This window comes from Oryzias latipes, chromosome 5, assembly GCF_053564925.1.
Source record: "Oryzias latipes strain Hd-rR chromosome 5, Olatipes_Hd-rR_3.1".
NCBI classification, from domain to species: Eukaryota; Metazoa; Chordata; class Actinopteri; order Beloniformes; family Adrianichthyidae; genus Oryzias; species Oryzias latipes.
Window position 1 is genome coordinate 13,217,866 of NC_136241.1, and position 18,753 is coordinate 13,236,618.

Here is an 18,753-nt window from a genome sequence, read left to right on the forward strand (position 1 = left end):
GTGCAATTTTCATGCTGTCTAATCAGCATCTTGATATGGCACACCTGCGAGGTGGGATGGATTGTCTTGGTAAAGGAGAAGTGCTCACTATCACAGATTTAGACAGATTTGTGAACAATATTTCAGAGAACTGGTTATTTTGTGTATGTGGAAAATGTTTCACATCTTTGAGTTCATACCATAAAAAATGGGAGCAATAACAACATTGTTGCGTTTATATTTTTGGTCAGTGTATAAAGATTACTCACTGTAATATTTGAAAGACGAGTTGTAATAATGTCCTCCCCTCCACTAGGGGGAGCGAGAGTTAGAAAACAACAACCAAATACCCACATGGCTCGAACCAGGCCGGAGGAGTGAACTGAACGCGCTTCCTCTCCCTAAACCCCGCCCCCGTTTTTCTATGCATTGGCGCGCTGCACCTCCGTGAGGCTGTAGATCTCTGCTCCTCTACAGGTGGACTGATTCTACAACATCGATAGGCATGAGTGCGGCGGAGAATGCTCGTGCCGGTCCGGTTGCCGGTCCTGTCCAGCAAGGGCTGAAGGAGGCTCTGATGGAGACGCTGACAGCTATCCTGTCACCGGTTCAAGAAGTGCGCACCGCAGCGGAGGAGCAGATCAAAGTGTTGGAAGTGACGGAAGGTGAGTGGCCGGCGGTGTCCGATCATTACCAGTCTCGCGGTGTCGGCTAATGGCACGCGCCTCCGCACAGATTAGCAACCGACGGACAGCTGCTGTCATCTGGGAAAGAAACTGGTCCAGAGCTAACAGCTAAAGTGTTAGCAGGGGAACTTCCCCCGTGTCAGTTTAGCTAACGTTAGGCCACATTTTCACAAGTTGGTGACTATTGCGTTAGTCGTTAAAACTCCAGTTTTTAAGCTCTTTTTTTCTTTGCTCGAACTTTGAGGAAAATGTTGTTCACCGCGTCACTCTGTGTTGGACGTGCCGTGGTCAATTGATAAGCACATGGATGGGAAAATGCGTGGAACCCGGCGCTGCTGCTGCAGCCCGGTGAACTGTTTACTACGTTTCCTAAAACCTGCTGAAGTAGTAACGTCCTTTTTGCCAATGCTACTTTAAAAAGAGAGAAACTCACGCACACACTTAACGGCCGATTGTGTATCGGAATGCATAATCGTCTCGACCTTAATGACTATATTTATATATTTTTACATTAAAAATAGGCTGAAAATGCTGTCATTCCAGTACTCCATGCTTAATTTTCTCGTCGCCATGGTTACGCTGACATCTTTCCCGCTCCTCGTCACCCCGGGCTCGTCCAGAAGATCCCGCCTAACGGGCTGGCAGCTTCCTGCATCAGCAACACTCCAGGGGGGGAAGACATGAATGTTCTCTGTGCTTCAGTTTCAAAACTTTAAAATCATAACAGATTTAATTCAATGTTTTCCCTTTTAAGAAGCACTTAGCATCGATAAGTACCTGAACACATTAAGTAGAAGTGACTCAAATGAGTTATTATTGGGAACATACTTTCTAGTAGTATAGTATGACAGAGTATTTGGGTCACCATTAAATGAATAAATACATTTATGAGATTAAAGTAAACAATATACGAGAATGAAGTCATACAATTATGAGAGTAGTCAAAAAAGTCAACGATTTATAAAAAATTTTTTTGTAAAATTATAAGAATAAAGTAAAGATTTTACAAAAATAAAGTTGTAAAATTGCAAGAGAAAAGTATTTTACCAAAGTAGTTACTTCAGAAGTTTAAATTTTCTAGATTAAGCTAATAAATTTATGAGGCAAGACTGTTTACTGAGAAAAATATAAACAACAAAAAATAAAAACCAATACAAGTTTAAGGACACACAGGAAACTGGGCCTCTTTAGAAGACAAAGTCACTCATATTTGGGAGAAATTCCAACTTTAATCTTGACAATATTTGACTTTTTTCCTCATACTTTTACAACTTTATTCTCACATCTTTATTTTTCTTCTTTTATTGTTGCCCTGATCCTCGTCGTAGTTCAACTGTAGTTAATGAATACAGTGAGTGGAGCTCAGGCCCCGCCTCTGACTTTTTATTGTCCCGGCTGCCCTTTCCACAGGCCCCTCTCTAAGGCAGCTGCTCTGCAGAACTGTCAGCACTAACATTGTCTTCGGATGCCTGATGTCACTTTTGGTAAAACCCAGTTGGAGGGACAGAACTGAGGTTGCTGCTGATCCAGAGTTATCCGTCTCACATTGTGCCTGCTTGCTGCTCTCGACTGGCATGAGTCCGCTTGCCTTGCAGCCGGTTCATTGATAGCTGTTAGCCAAAATATTTTAATGTTATCTCTGATTGTGGCGTGCTGACTCTCAGAAGAGTAAAAGAAATCAACACATGCCATTTTTGTTACTGTTATGGCTTTATAGATCCTATGAAGTGAATATGACCCAACTTGACAGTTAAAGCTGCCGTTTATGCTACTCATGCTAGTTTTTTTTCATCTTTGGCACTTCCCCTGTTAATTATAATATCCAAAAATATGTAGGCTCAGTCTCATCATTGACCCACTTCAATCATGCTTTGCAAAAGCAGTTCCCGTGGTCTTTTAATTATGCAAAAATCAAAAAAACCTGAGACGGTTTCCAGGACATAGTTTCTGCAGAGCGGCAGCACTTTAGTAGAAATTTGGCTCTGAGTTGTGGGCGGGACTGTTGGCATATAGCAACCCCGCCCCCCTTCCCCTCCCAGTTGCTGAGAGTTGGGAGCTTGTGGCCCACCCAGTGTGTTTTCTATGTCACTCACAAATACGCTCCTTTTAAGATTGCATTTTTTACTTGTCTGCTCCTGGTAAGGAGGGATGTTTGTGCCATGATGCCAACCGCAACACTCACTGTTTTGTGGGTAAAACTTTAAAAATCTTGTGTGCTGAAAAAAGTATTTTGAAGTTAAAACAGAAAAATACATGTACAGTAGTTTGCTTTTGTGGCAGCATTTGTGCCCTGCTCTGTTTCGAGTGCAGAAGAGAGATCATTTCTCTTGTGCAAAACGTTTGTTTAGGTTTCAGGAGTCAAATTGTTTTGTTTGCATGTATTTTTTGAGTTTCAAGTGCTTTTCTCTGTTTCAAGTGCAAAATAATTTTTTGAGCACACAACATTTTTAAACAGTGATGTTGCGCTTGTAGAAATGGCACAAAAACTCACTCCATAGTCCTGATTTACGATATGAATATAGAAAAATTCATACATGCAATTTGAGATCAACTTTCTTAATATATGTCCTCCATTATAAAAAAAATGCCACAAGAACACAAAAAAAGTGCCTTTATCTTGCTTTCCTTGCATATATAAGAGATATAGTTTACTCTTTTTGGAGTAAACTATATCCATATATATGATCATATATTACCTAAAGAAGCATTTTTTAATAAAATATTTATTTTCCTAGCTCATTTTCTTACCCAGAAGTAAGACGACTCATCTCTGAGGCCCCGCCTTTCACTGCTTGTGGGTTCCGCCCATTTTATGACATCAACCTATAGTCGGCGTCTGCAGCGTGTCTGAGTTTCTCCCACAAAAACAAACATCATCCGAACTTCTGCAAAGATGGATGTGCATATTGTGTCTATAAAAGCAAAGTGTTTTTGCCGAACACTGCTAGCCCAGTGAAGAAAGTGTGTTTGTGTTGACCTGGGGGTGGTGCTGGCAGCACAGACTCTTCCTGGAAGGGGCTGTTCTTCACTTATCTACGTCACAATGTGAGAACCCGCTTGTTTTCATGGATTGGGTGATGCTGATGCTCAGAGAAGTTTTTAGAGGAATTCTCAGAAATGCGTGAATGGATCAAAAATACTGCTTTGGGTTGTTTTTTGTGAGGCATTAACGTTATAATACACTTAACAGCTCAAAAAGTTGATTTTTGCATGATATAGGCCCTTTAAGATGTTGATTTTCTGTGCTGTCGATATTCTTTAGAGTTTGGCGTCCATCTGGCAGAGCTGACAGTGGATCCTCAGGGAGCGCTCGCCATCCGCCAGGTGAGCAGAAAGTACATTTCTGAGAAACAAAGCAGGTCCTCCAGTCCTGGATACAAAACCATGTGGCTCTGATTACCCCTGTCACATGTTCATCTGCTTGCAGTTGGCCTCAGTCATCCTGAAACAGTATGTTGAGACTCACTGGTGTTCCCAGTCAGAGAAGTTCAGGCCTCCAGAAACTACAGACCAGGTAAGCCGTCCATACTGACTTCAGCTGCTTTTGAACCTTTTTATTTGTATTAAAAATTATAAGACTGACGGTCCTCAAAACTAAACACAATGTGCAGATGCTTCTGAAATTCCTTCTGTACTCGAATGTACGTCAGAACCTTCCACACTGAGTGTTCAGATTGTGAAATCAGACTTGAAAGTTAGTGTACATTTATCCCAAATTCAAAATCGAACATATTGTTGTTAAAAACTTCTATATCCATGAAGAACTCTCAAAAATGGCTGGATGGAAATCATGAGCACCCCTCTTACATTATCAAACAGTTTGTAGGAAAGTCTGCAAACGTCCTCCTCTGTTGGTCCATTTCAGTGTTTTTCATCCAGTGTGCTTACACTAGTGTAAGCACACTGGAATGTCTGGAACAGAAGAGGCATCAGCTTGGCCACCAAGCTGAAGGTGTACCGTGCCATCGTCCTCCCTACGCTACTGTATGCCTGCGAGACCTGGACAGTGTACCAGCGCTACGCCAGGAAGCTGAACCATTTCCACACCTCATGCCTCAGACGCCTCCAGGCCATCAGGTGGCAAGACAAGGTCCCTGATACTGAAGTCCTTGCCCGTGCCGGCCTGCCCAGCATCCATACCATCCTGATGCAGTATCAATTACGTTGGGCTGGCCACGTCGTCCGCATGCCAGACCACCGGCTGCCAAAGAGACTCCTGTATGGTGAACTGTTGTGGGATGTCCCAAGAAACGGTTCAAGGACACTCTTAAATATTCCCTGAAAGCCTTCAACCTGAACCCTGCCTGCTTTGAAAATGATGCCATGAACAAAAACACCTGGCGCTCCCAAGTCCAAACAGGCGCAAAATGGTGCGAAGCAAACAGGACAGCTGCGGCTCAACTGCAGCGCCAAGTGAGGAAGGCCCGTGCGGCTAATCCCCAAACATCAGCCTCCATTCCCTGCCCTCACTGTCCCAGAACCTTTCGTGCGCAGATAGGACTGACTAGCCATCTGCGCACCCACGTTCCCTGACCCAGATGATCTAAGATGGTCCTCATCGATTACGATGGACGAACGACGGCTTACACTAGTGCACAGGGATGTCCTGATCCGAAATCGGTCCTGATCACATAGTTTTAGACGTGATCGGAGTTGAAAGTTGTATCCCGAGTACTTGATAAATGGGCGACAGGATATTTATTTTATAAAGGAAAAGATGATCAAAAAACATCATAATCTGTCAAAAACAAAAGAAACTGTTAAACGGTTACACTGATATGAGCTAGTCTTGAAAATTCACCATCACATTCTTGCTACAACATCAATTTTGGATGAAAGTCATTGTTTTTTTTTTGTTTTTAGGTTATGAATCACATCTGATCAAAAATGTTCAATTGTTCTGAAGATCCTAAAGCCACATTCACCAAAGTTTCTCTCGTGAATAATTACCGTATAGCCTTATTGTCCTACTGCTGAAAAGATTTTAGGACAAAATCTTCTTCTTTCATTTTTAAGAATTTTTCAAGTAAATATTGATCATAATTAATCACAAAAGACCATAATGCTACAGTCACCAAACCTTCTCGCAAGACTATTTATCGCTAATTTTTACTAGTTAATAGTTAACCATTTTCTACTTGATAGTTGCACTATTTTAGGTGGGTTAGGAGGGATTTAGGTTGGCTGGGTGTAGGACTGGTGCATGGGAAACCAGGGTTTGTTTACCAGGGTTGATGAGCTTCCTCCGGTGTGGATCCTTGGACAAGACCCTTCTTAACCCTGCTTAACTATGCAGTCATAAGGGGGTCCCAAGTCTGGATGCTGGTCTCCAGCCCGGATAAAATACAGGGTTGTGTCAGGAAGGGCATCAAACCACCTGTGCAATGAAATGTGATTCGTCGTGGCAACCCCCGGAGGAATATGCCAAAAAAAAGTAACAACACATAGTTGTACTATTTTTTTTACTTGATTGTTCAAGCTACTTTACAGATGTGAATTTTTTAAGTGTTAAATGATAAAATAAATTGAAAAATCTATCTTTTATGTTTGTTCATTTTTTTTAGTGTGTTACAAGAGTATTGAATCAGGACCTGGTAGCGGCAAAGTCAAATATCCCTGATCATGAACCTCCTTCTTCCATCATCATTCAGTTAGTAGGAAAGTCTAAAAAATCAAACTCACATCTTTTCTGTTGGTCTATCTGGTTTCTTTTTAAACTTTTTTGTCCTGGATGTTAAGAGTCCAGAACTAAGTTCATACACCTGGCTACAGGTTTTTCCTCATGAATGCAAAGCACTAACTCTTAAAAGAAGAAACTGGTTGAGAGAACCATGATCTGCTTCTGTGTGGATTCAGTAAGAAGGGACATTTGTTGTGTTTGCCTATTTGGGCATAGAGCTAGTCTACATGAGACGATAGTGCTTCTTATGATTTGCAGTATCTCCTGATGTAGCTTATGGGAAAATGAATAGAAATGTCTGTTCATTTGGATGATTGTTCAGACCTTTGAACTGGATCTTGATGGATCTGAAGTCAGCTGTCCTTGTATCCCTGCAGGCTAAGGCTGCCATCAGGGAGCTGCTACCGAGCGGTTTGCGGGAGTCCATTAGCAAAGTGCGCTCCAGCGTGGCGTACGCCGTTTCAGCCATCGCCCACTGGGACTGGCCCGAGGCGTGGCCTCAGCTCTTCACCCTGCTGATGGAGATGCTGATCAGTGGAGATGTCAGTGCAGTACATGGTGCCATGAGGGTCCTCACAGGTTTGTCAGAATATGATGTAAGCTATGAAACTTACAACAAACTGCAACTAAAAGCATAAACTGGACTGCAAAGAGCTCTTAAACCTGACTGGTTTCTTTTTCTGAATGTATTATTTGCTGCTTCCTGCCTCACCTAGAAATAGTGCTTAAATCCACACGTGCTTCAGCACATTGGCATTATGCACCCAAATTTCTCCACTTAGTCAAAACAAAAAGGATTCTTTTATGCTGGTTGACATAGTAGCAGCTTTTCTGTTTATACAGTCTGTTTTCAGTTCCCTTTTTCAGCTTGAGTCCTGGTTAAATTGTTAAATTGAGGTTTAAGTGCACTCCTGTTGAATTAAAGGGCCTATACCATGCTTTTTACAATAAACAATATCCATGTATATGATCATATATCATCTTTGGCACACAGATTCCTGAACGGATCATGAATGGATCAAAACATTGTTTTTGCATGGTATAGGCCCTTTAATACATCCACTTATTGTTTCTTCTTTTCACAAACGTGGATGACATTTAAACGCTGCATGGATGTTTTTGCATTGGAGGGCTTTTCAAAGTTCACCCACAGAGGTGGAAACCGTGTCTTTGTTGTGTTCTTGTGCAGAGTTTACTCGAGAGGTGACCGATACACAGATGCCTCTTGTGGCTCCGGTCATCTTACCTGAGATGTACAAGATCTTTACCATGGCAGAGGTGCGCCACAACTACACTTCTGCTAGTTATAGCATAGCACATGAAGCTTTTTTCCATTACAGTGTTCCCTCACCATATCACGGTTCAACTTTTCCTGTCTTGCTGTTTCACTGATTTTTTATTTTTTTTTGTTTTTTTTGTCTGTGCAGTTTTCCAATTCTTTTTTGTTGTTGTCACTTTGAACCGTTTTCTGTGTCCTGATTGGCTGTAGACCATTGTCAGTCGACCTCCTCCCTGCTGTGTCTCCTGTACAGAATGTATTCAATTTGCTTAATTCACATAAACAATAGAGAAAAGTATCAAAATGTCTGAGAAAGGTTGTTTACAAAGTATGCAGTGAGGGGTTTCACAGCCTTAAAGCATCTATAAAGCCTAGTCTTACTTTGCAGACTTCACCTATTGCATTTTTTTTCAAACCCTCACAGTAAATGAGGGAATACTGTAATAACATTTTTTTAAAAATACCATGGAGTTTTGTATCCAAACACTGTGCTTTCTTTGAAATCCTTCATATCCTGATGCTTTGCAGGTTTACAGTATTCGGACTCGCGCCAGAGCAGTGGAGATTTTCACCATTTGTGCCAACCTCATCTGTGCTATTGAAGAGCTTGAAAAGGTGAGGTAAACGTTTCCACCTGAAAGATGAAATCAGTTTTTAGGAGCTGGGTAATAGAGCTATTTATTTAAAAACATACAGAGATAAGACAGTCATAGAGATGCTTTCAAGTTGGTTGTTTGATTGGATAACCGTGTCATCTGTGTTCAGGGTGCAGCCAAAGCATTGATCTTCCCAGTGGTCCAGCAGTTTACAGAAGCGTTTGTGCAGGCTCTGCGGATGCCTGATGGACCCTCTTCTGACAGTGGCCTTAAGATGGAGGTTCTGAAGGTTGGAAGTTTTATGAACTAAATAAGAAAAAACAAAAACCTTTGAGGATAAATGGGAACTTTTTAAGCAATTTACAGTACAGACCAAAAGTTTGGACACAACATCCCATTCATTTGAATGAGAAGGTGTGTCCAAACCTTTGGTCTGTACTGTACACTAATCTAGATAAATGGGGGTTACCATGGCAAAATGTGACCCAATGACTTTCCTGTTTGGTTCTACAGGCAGTTACAGCATTGGTGAAGAACTTCCCCAAACCCATGGTGTTCTCCATGCAGCAGATATTGCCCATCGTGTGGGATACACTGACTGAAAGTGCAGCTTTATATCCTAACAATGTCTGTATGGCTTACTGACTCACTTTAGGGCTGCTTTTGCAGTCACTATTTTATATTGTAGTTTAACCTGAAGGTTCCTTTCCTAAATATCAGTCTCTGAGCCTTCATTCAAATATCTATGAGATTGGGAAAATAAAAAAGCTTTCTTTTTTAAAATTTTACTATACATTTTTGCACAGTGTTCACCAAAAAAGCTGCACATTTGTTACATTATTGGTGAAACTTCTATGATCAGCTTAAATTCCCAATTCAATTAGATTTTGATTTATTGTAAAAGTTTTCCCAGTGGTCTTTTAAGTACGAGAATAGAATAGAATAGGCTTTATTGTCATTGTGACATGTTACATGCACAACCAAATTTCAGAAGTGTCCTTGTGTTTGTTCGTGTTCTGAATGTTGCTGTTTTTAGCCAAAATCAAAGAAATCTGTTGTTTTCTGTGACATAGTTCCAGGATAGCAGTAGGAACTCATTAGAAGTTCGCCTCTGAATTGCGGGCGGTACTGACGGCCCGTGATGATTTTTCATCATCACTATCTTACACTCTCTCCCGCTAGCTAACATGTCCTCACAACCCCAACCTAACATTACAGCTTCAACAAAAATGACGAGAAATATTGTAGCCATCCAGCCGTACAGTTTTGAACCAGATCTCAGCTCAGACGAGGAAAATGAGGACATACATGGATCCAATTGTTGCTCCCGCAAAAGGCTTTTTTTTGGTCTGCTCCCAGTTTACCACGATTTGAATAAAGAAATATTCACAAATTTGGCTTTAATCCTAATTTTCTTTATATATGTCTTTCTTCCATCATGAGAAAAATGCTACAAAGACATATTAAGAATGCCAAAAACACTTTTTTTCATTGGAATGAGTCTTTATACTTAAAAAAAGTTACAACTAAAATGAGATTTTCCTTAGCGGTCGCTCACCTATGTTAGAACAGAAGTCAACTACACAGAGGAAGTGGATGACCCCATTGACTCAGATGGTGAGCAGAATCTTCAATGAAACGTTTGGGAACCAAAGTCTGTGTGGCCACAGCCGTCTTGGATGCTTGCTTTCTCCAGGTGAGGTCTTGGGCTTTGAGAATCTGGTCTTCAGCATCTTCGACTTTGTCCACACACTACTGGAGAAAAAAAAGTTTAAAAGCACGGTGAAGAAAGCGCTGCCCGAACTCATCTACTACATCATCTTATACATGCAGATCACAGAAGACCAGGTGAGTCAAATCTAGATCCGGCTTAAGGAATCTGTCAAACATCCTGGAATGTTTCATTTTGCTGGTTTGCTCTGTCTTTAGATCAAAGTGTGGACGGCAAATCCTCAGCAGTTTGTAGAAGATGAAGATGATGACAGCCTTTCTTATTCTGTCAGGATCTCCGCTCAGGACCTGCTGCTGGTGAGTTCTTCGGTTTGGACATTAGAAAGTACTTTGGTTTTGTTAAAACTATTTGGTTTTGTTAAAACTAAAGACTCCTGTCTTTCTGTGTAATGATGCTAACCATTTCAACTGCAGACTGTGGCTGCAGAGTTTCAGAATGAGAGTGCAGCAGCACTCGCCGCGGCTGCAACCAGACACCTGCAGGAGGCGGAGCAGGCCAAAAACACTGGCAATGAGCACTGGTGAGGACAGACTCTGACCTCCTGTTTTGACTCAAAGAAGAATTTGATAAATATCTCGTATATGCATGTTTGTCACAATACTAGGTGGAAGATTCACGAAGCGTGTATGTTGGCTCTGGGCTCTGTCAAGACCATCATAACGGAGAATGTAAAGAACGGCCGCGTCCAGTTTGACATGCACGGATTTCTGGCTGGTGTCATCTTGTCTGATCTGAACTTGCCGTGTAAGTTTGAGTCCTCTGGATTTTTCTGGCATGTTGTTGCACAAACCTGCAGGGACGTTTTTAGATCGTGACCCACGGCTGCTACATTAGCGGTTTGCAGTAGATGAGCAGATTTCAATGATCTCACAAGTCATTTTCACCACAACAGTGGGAGGCCTCATCCACGGTTAGAAAACAACTAAAGGTTGAAAAGTTATTTAAGAGCAAATCTGGGTTGTGTTCCCAAATGCCATCTATACTGTACTCTGCAGTAATGAGCTGCACTTTGCAGAGGTGAGATCACTGGTGGCCAACTATTTAACGAAAGGTCGGCCCAGGAGCTGATGCGTGGAGGGTTTTTGTAATCCACCTCATAAAAGGAAGAAATAACTATAATCTGGACAAAAACATGCTTTAATTTTGATTGAAAAATAATCAGTATATTTTCAAACAGAACATTTTGGAGTTTTTAATTTCAGAACTGAGGCTATCGTTCTTATTTTAGTACCATTTGCACCGATCGGTTGATGTTCCTCTGGAAGAAAAAAAAAGTAAATTTAAAGGAATTTTCCATTGGTGTGCTGTTGGAATTATGGAGAAAATGACTGTCAGACTTAAAAACACATGGACCAATTTTCCAACACCAGAATATTTTCTGCACCTGATAAAAGGTCAGTGTATTTGTAGTGCACCATCTAAAATGAAAATAAAATATTATTAAGGATTATCAATATAATTTATTCCAGTTTGGCGGGCCAGATTAAATAATTTAAGGGCAGCATATGGCCCCCGGGTCGGGGTTGGCCCACCTTGGTTTAGATTGAGAAGAAAACTGTAAAAAGGGCTGTTTTTCTCAGTTAAGTTTGAACAACGATTGAAATATTAAACGTAAATTGTGGTTGTTTTTAAGGTTAATTTTTAACATATTTTTTTTTTCCAAAAGTTTGACTTTTTTTTGCCTGAGCTCATTCATGAAATTTGTTAAAATACACAGATGTTGTTCCGTTTCGTGTTTGCAGCTGCATCCCCATTCCTCCTCGGCCGAGCTCTGTGGGCCGCCAGCCGCTTCACAGCCGCCATGACTCCTGAACTCATCCAGCAGTTCCTCCAGGCCACTGTCAGCGGCCTTCACGACAGTCAGCCTCCATCCGTCCGCATCTCCGCAGTCCGCGCCATATGGGGGTAGGCTGCTCATGGGGCTTTTTAAATGCATTATTTTTACTTCTTTAGACTGTATCACCCAAGTAAACTAGAAATGATATTTTAGCCTTAGAGTAAGAGCTATATTGTAGAAAGGATGGTCTCGATTTGATCATTCCAATAGCTAAGATGACCTGTTCCCCCCTCAGATACTGTGACCAGCTGAAGCTCTCAGAAAGCACACACATACTTCAGCCCTTCCTGCCCAGCATCCTGGAGGGTCTGGTCCAGCTGGCCGCCCAGTTCAGCTCAGAGGTGCTCACACTGGTCATGGAGACTCTGTGCATCGTCTGCACTGTGGACCCAGCCTTCACCACCAGTGCTGAGAACAAGATTTGCCCCCTCACCATTGCTATCTTCCTTAAATATAATAATGGTTTGTTTACCTTTCCGACATTTGAGTGCCTCATTTTTGATCCGCGCTTTCTCTGATGGTGTTCTATCTCTCCTCCTCAGACCCTGTGGTGGCTTCTTCAGCTCAGGACATTTTTAAAGAGCTGGCGCAGATTGAAGGCTGCCAGGGCCCCATGCAGATGCGGCTCATACCAACCCTGGTCAGCATCATGCAGGCTCCTCCTGACAAGATCCCCACTGGACTGTGCGCTGTAAGAAATGAGTTTCAAGTGTCACACACCCTTCCCTTGATCCACATTGTTTGTCAGATCCTGAGAAAGAAACATTTCTTTCTGTTATGTAGTATTATCTTTAGTTCCACAGACAGTTTCAAACCATCTCTCCATCATTTTAAGCAAATAACATTGTTAAATGGAGGGGAGCCCTCAAGGGCCACATAGAGGGTCTTGTCCATAAATCCATTCACTTGTTTTTTTATCTACATGGGGTGTCTGATTTTCAAAATAAAATCACTCAGAACTCATTCGTCTCTGTCTGTGCTCTTCTCTCCAGACCTCCATAGATATTTTGACTACAGTGGTTCGAAACACAAAACCGCCGCTGTCTGAGATGTTGGTGTGTCAGGCCTTTCCTGTGGTAGCGCAGTGCACTTTACGCACAGACGACAACACAATAATGCAGGTGAGACACACTTTAGACCCACTGAAATGAAAACCCTGTTTTTTTTTTTGTTCTCGTTACATTTCTCTCTCTTTAAATGTATTTATATGTAGCAAATTTGGATTAAAACTGTTAATTTTCTTGATTCAAAATGCTGTGAATCAAGAGCAGAGAGAAAAAAAAGCAGTTTGAAAAGGTTTGTAATTGTTAGGTACAAACTACACTCCGCAAGCTCTCTGCTCTGCTCCATTCTGATGCATTCACTTGCAGACAAATAGATCCATGTCCGTCTTTGTTTTCCTCATCTGAGCTGACATCTGATCTAAACTGTACAGCTGGATAGCTCCAATACTGTGCACCAATTTTGTTACAGCGGTAATGTTAGGTTGGGGTTGAGAAAAACGTAAACTAGCGGGAGAGATTGTAAAAGGAAGGGATAATGGGAAATTAGTGGAGGCTTACTTCTACACTAACAGTCCACAACTTCGAGGTGAATTTCGGATGATCTCCTGCCGCTCTACAGAAACTATGTCCTTGAAAATGGCTAAAATTGCTGTCCATTTGAAATAAACTGATGCTCAGTCTGTTTACCAAATAAGCCTCACTGTACAGGCATGTTTTTGATAAATAGAATTTTAGAACAGTTTGTTTTGATGACACAAACTTTCTTTTCTTTTTGATTGGAAGTTGTATCCAAAGAAATGAACAATCAGAGATGATTGACAGGGTTCCGTCAAATTCTCAGAGGAAGTGTGGCCTTACTGGGTGGGATCTAACAACTGTCAGGCTTGTTTGTCCTCGTTTTGTTACAATATGGTGACATTCACAAATATGAGAGATGTCAAGTTTCAATTTGAACCACACCTACCCGCTAATTCATATGCAGCACACCAGTTAACCCTAAGTTGTCTGGGGCCTTTTTAAATGTTTTTTTTTCGACTTTACAATTTGATCTGTTTATTTATCTCTTAAAACCATTTTCATGGCATTACTTGAATGCTGTTGTTTTTGTCCAAACCCAGCTTCTTTTTTTTACTGATGTTTTTTTATTATTTTACACAATTATTCCACAATTAACCTCAAACTGTACAAAATCATCAATTCTGATAACTGAATGTTTTTTTAACTGCAAAAATCCCCAAAATTGGTATAAAACTGTTTTTCTGTTTTATAATAAAGATCAAACATGTAGAGTCAAAGAAAATACATTTCAAAGTCCAAAAACCAAGCAAAGACAAAACTATGTGAAGACTGTCTTTTAAAAAAAGAAGCTCCAATAACATTTTTCCAAGGATTTATTCTAAGACGATTTACAATTGTGTCGTAATTGTTTTTTTAAACCAAAATCTTTAAAGCTAAAAACATTTTTCAAACCTTCATGTTAGATCTTAAATGAAAACCTTACTAAAGGGGGTTGTTGGTGTCATTCCTACGTCATTGTAAACCGGTGATGTGATCGGCAAACTCACCGGCAATCTCAGAGACTACTGAGGGTTGATGCTAGACTTTCTTGGATCGATATTGAAAATCATGTGAACTAGAGCCTTTTGTTTCTTCCAGAATGGAGGAGAGTGCCTGCGGGCGTACGTGTCTGTTAGCCTGGAGCAGATAGCCCAGTGGAGGGACGAGCAGGGAAACAGCGGCCTCTGGTACGTCATGCAGGTGATCAACCAGCTGCTGGACCCCCGCTCCTCCGAGTTCACGGCCGCCTTCGTAGGACGGTTGGTGTCAACGCTCATCTCCCAGGCTGGAACGGAGCTGGGGGACCAGCTGGACCAGATCCTCAGAGCCGTCCTGAGTAAAATGCAACAAGCTGAGACTCCGACCGTCATGCAGGTACAGATTGAAGCAGGTGGGCTGCAGTCAGAATGTTAGTCTTCTCCTCTGTCTAACTTGCTTCCCTGGATCTTCTTTCTCATCCCTCTCTGCAGTCTCTAATCATGGTCTTTGCCCATCTGGTTCACTCTCAGCTGGAACCTCTGCTAGAGTTTTTATGCAGTCTGCCTGGGCCTACAGGAAAACCTGCCCTGGAGTTTGTCATGACGGAGTGGATGAGCCGGCAGCATCTTTTTTACGGACAGTATGAGGGCAAAGTCAGGTCAGCCCATTTTTCTTTCCAATTTGTCTTTCCTTCTCTTTGTGTTACCAACCACCAGAAATATTTGTCATTCAGCCAGAACCATGAGCGGTTTAAAGGACAGAGGCGCCTCCAAATGTTGATGTCTGCTTCTTGTAATCCCTCACAGCTGTGTAGCTCTGTGCAAGCTGCTGCAACACGGTCTTAATACTGACGACAAGCGTCTCCAAGACATGGCGGTGAAGGGAGAAGAGATCTACAACCCTGATGACGGCATCCGCACGCGCTCCAAATCTGCCAAGAGTAAGATGCTGAGTTTTCCAAATCATACTAAATGTAATTTAGACTTTCAAAAGGAAAGTGCAGAATCTGACCATAGACTAGAACCATTACTAACTGAACCACATGCACTACGTTTACAGAAGTATGTACTCATCCATTTAAGTAATTTAGTTCAGGATTTATCTGTCAATGGTCAGTCATCCAGTACATGATATCCCATGAGCAACTGGACTCTAAATGTTGATCTAGAGAACTTCAGATCTGAAGAAGTTACCTGAATGAGCAGCAAACATTGCAAGTCTAGTTTTCCTGAAGAGCAAATGTCTGGAAAATTCAGGAGTTCTATTCTCTTTCATGGCTACTTGTATAAAAAAATCTCCTTCTACAGACACTTGTGAAAGAAGGGTCACTCTCAGGAGCTCAGTAAACTCCAGTGTAATACTGTGATGGGTCACAAACTGTACCACAAATCCAGCTGAGAATTGTCAAGAGTCTTCCAAGTACTCCACAGCTAACTGTGTGAAAACATTGTGGACGCTGTAGGAAACATCAGCCACTCTGCCATGAAGCGGTAGGCCTTACAAACTGACAGTGGGGTCAGTGGATCCTGAGGTGCACAAGGAAGGCTAACATTCTTGCTCCATTGATCAAAGCTTTTTATGGCCATTTAGAGCTGCTGAAGAACAGCGTGAAGAAAGATTCATGGAAGGATTTTCTGTGGCCGAGCAGCTGCATCCAAACCACACGTCACCAGGCGCATTGCGCAGTAGAGTAGAGTCACAACTGGAGCTGAGAGCAGAGCAGACACTTTTTTTCTGGAGGGATGAGTCCCGCTTCTCCATCTGATAAATGACTTGGGTGCCTGTAAAGGCATTTTGGAGGAAAATGTGGTCTTTTTTATCAGGCTAAATTGTAATCATGGATGAAACTATTTCTTTTTGAGGCTTTACTTAACTGTTTACATGAATCCACATTGTTGAGCTCTGCTGACATAGGAGAACTTTAATACAAGTCACCTTTGGGGATGTGCCAATCTGACCATGTGGTCGGAAATCAGCCCCGATCATGTTAAATGATAAAAGGTGGCGAATAAGATAAAAACAGGGCACAAGCTGGATCAGTTTATCAAACGTTTAAGTTTTTGGTATGTGTTTCAAAAGTATCGCATTGCTACTCAATCGTCATCAAATGACTCGGACTCGTATTGGGGCCGAAAAAAAGCTGAGTGCGACATCCCTAGTCACAAATTTACATTGTGTTTGCAGCATTTGAAAGTCTACATTTACAAGGAATTTGGGGTTTCAATCTCTTCTGTGTTTTTATTGTCCTCACCATGTGTTTGTTTTGAATAGACCCAGAGCGCTGGACCAACATTCCTTTGCTTGTAAAGATCTTTAAACTGATCATCAATGAGCTGTCAACTGTGGTGGAGGCGAACGCCAGCCGGTTCAATGCAACAGACTGGAGTCAAGGTTAGGAAGAAAAGTTTCGATTTTGGCTGCCCTGACCCAAGGATTTGACCTTTTCTATCAGAAATGACTGATAATTGAATAAGCTGCTAACTGCTTATTTCAGATTCCAGTGGTATGTGGGAAGAACAAGACGACGAAGAGGGTGAGGATGATGACGAGGATGAAGGACTGGCTGGTCAGCTGCTGTCTGATCTTATTGCATCTAACAGATATGGTACAGTCACTCCGCCATAGAGTCTAAAGCTACAGACACACCAGGCATTTGATGCACATTCAAGAACACGCTTAAAGTGCATTCTTGAGGCCCATAGTGTTCACACTGGACAACCATGGAGGGGCTTCTGTTTCTTTTTCTACTGTTCACTAGCGCATGTCCGCCACCTACAGTTGGAAGAGGCTTGGTGCTAAATGCAAACCTGGCTCCAGGCTTTCTTTCACAGCTCCATTCCGATGTATGAAAGACTTGATGTCATAGAATCCTGCCTGGATTCAAACCGCCATTATTAAATTCTCCTCTATAATTGATTTTAAAACAGTTGGCACTTCTGTGAATGAAAAGGTACGCATAGATACAAGAGATTTGAAAACAGAAGATCAAAAGGCATTTACATAGACTTGTCATTGAATGTGGCCTCTTGAAGCTGCTTTACAGAGTGCGGTGTGAAGATAGCTTCGGCATTATCTTCCCCTGTATGTAACAACACTTTATCATCTTGTTTATTTTTCATTGTACAGATGATGACTATTATGAAGACGATGAGGAAGACGACCCAGATGCGTTAAAAGACCCCATATATCAGGTTGATCTACAGGTAAATGCCCTGAACTTTTAATTTGATCAGTCAATGTCTCGTAGTATATTTTCCTAGTTTTAGTTTGAGAGTTTTTGAAATGGTACAGAACACATAAATGCATTAGTTTATGTTCCAAACAAAAAAACCCACCAGAGATGATTCAGTAATTTGGTGGATTATAAAAGAGCTGCTGGAGCTGGTAGATTTGTCTCATTCACTACATCTTTTCATTTTTCATTTCCAGCTTCTACAATTATAACCTTATTTTGACTTTGGCCTCTCTGTCCCTCTCAGGCTTACCTGACAGACTTCCTGACACAGTTTGCCCAGCAGCCATGTTACAGCGTGTTCTCAAGCCACCTCAACAACGCTGAGAGACAGACCCTGCAGTCTATAGGCCTCTAGCCCGCCGCCCGCCGCTTCCAACTCAACCTTCATCCTGCATCATAAAATGTTCCTCCAATGCCATCACTTTATGCTCTTGATGAATCTACAAAATGGCAAAAAGACAGAGGAAGAGCGCTGACAGTGGGGAAAAACACGTACTCATGAATTCCTGGTTATTTTGTATGCCAGACGGGAGGTTCCACAGTGAGACGGCACCTGTCTCTGCCTGAAGACGATCAGACGTTTCAGTTTCAGAGCTGATTCAAACTGGATGAATGGATGAAAACCTCACCAGAAGAAAGCAGGGGAACCAATAAGATGAAAAGGGACGGTTCTATCGTGTCTTGTTTGTATTTTGCTCGTCTTTTGTGTGTTTCTGTACAAACTATGCGAAACGGAACATCAAAATCTGAACCAAGAGACTTTAATCTTGAATGCCAGCAAACGAGAAACAGTTTGAGAGCAAAAGAATCATCTGCGGCCTTACATTAAAGAGACAACGCTGGTTCTGACAAGAAATGCTCCCCAAACCAGCTGTCGTCCGTGAGGTGGGTAGGAAAGTGCACAGTTACCATGGTAATTCATAGCTTTACCGTGTTCTTATAGCCCATTATTATTTAGGATCAACCATTTTCTAAATAAAGGTCCCTAAAGGGTAACAGATGGATTTCTAGATTGTTTTTTTTTCTTGTGTCCACAAAATACAGCATCTTTAATAAATGAAAATATATACAAACTCTGCTATTTTCAGTTGAAAGAATCAAAGTAGTGATCATCACTTATTTGACTGGATTCCCACTGAATACGAAGCACACAAACTGTTTACACAATTTACAGGAAAAAATTACAAGT

At 41.6% G+C, this 18,753-nt stretch overlaps 1 protein-coding gene across 2 annotated transcripts; it reads left to right on the forward strand.

Annotated features, from left to right (window-relative positions):
* The first annotated feature begins 302 nt into the window (after window positions 1-302).
* On the forward strand, window positions 303-18,560 carry ipo9 (importin 9). Of its 2 annotated transcripts, none has more exons than XM_004068699.5 (24): window positions 303-644; window positions 3,928-3,989; window positions 4,093-4,179; window positions 6,723-6,924; window positions 7,535-7,623; window positions 8,153-8,239; window positions 8,390-8,509; window positions 8,734-8,834; window positions 9,779-9,837; window positions 9,917-10,068; window positions 10,150-10,248; window positions 10,366-10,472; window positions 10,557-10,696; window positions 11,695-11,857; window positions 12,025-12,251; window positions 12,332-12,480; window positions 12,782-12,910; window positions 14,450-14,725; window positions 14,821-14,987; window positions 15,136-15,269; window positions 16,601-16,720; window positions 16,824-16,934; window positions 17,456-17,532; window positions 17,809-18,560. In XM_004068699.5, the coding sequence occupies exons 1-24, from the start codon at window positions 485-487 to the stop codon at window positions 17,917-17,919; spliced, it is 3,129 nt and encodes a 1,042-aa protein (XP_004068747.1). In that variant the 5' UTR covers window positions 303-484; the 3' UTR covers window positions 17,920-18,560. The 2 variants fall into 2 exon arrangements, with proteins under 2 accessions (XP_004068747.1, XP_011473208.1); XM_011474906.4 differs by having other exon boundaries at window positions 16,824-16,862.
* The last annotated feature ends 193 nt before the right edge of the window (window positions 18,561-18,753 follow it).

Excerpts from the sequence above, each read along its gene's own strand:
- ipo9 (XM_004068699.5), top strand. The coding sequence starts at position 485 with ATGAGTGCGGCGGAGAATGCTCGTGCCGGTCCGGTTGCCGGTCCTGTC. Across the intron at positions 6,925-7,534 it reads TGCCATGAGGGTCCTCACAG|AGTTTACTCGAGAGGTGACC; the intron begins GTTTGTCAGAAT and ends GTTCTTGTGCAG. Across the intron at positions 12,481-12,781 it reads TCCCCACTGGACTGTGCGCT|ACCTCCATAGATATTTTGAC; the intron begins GTAAGAAATGAG and ends TCTTCTCTCCAG.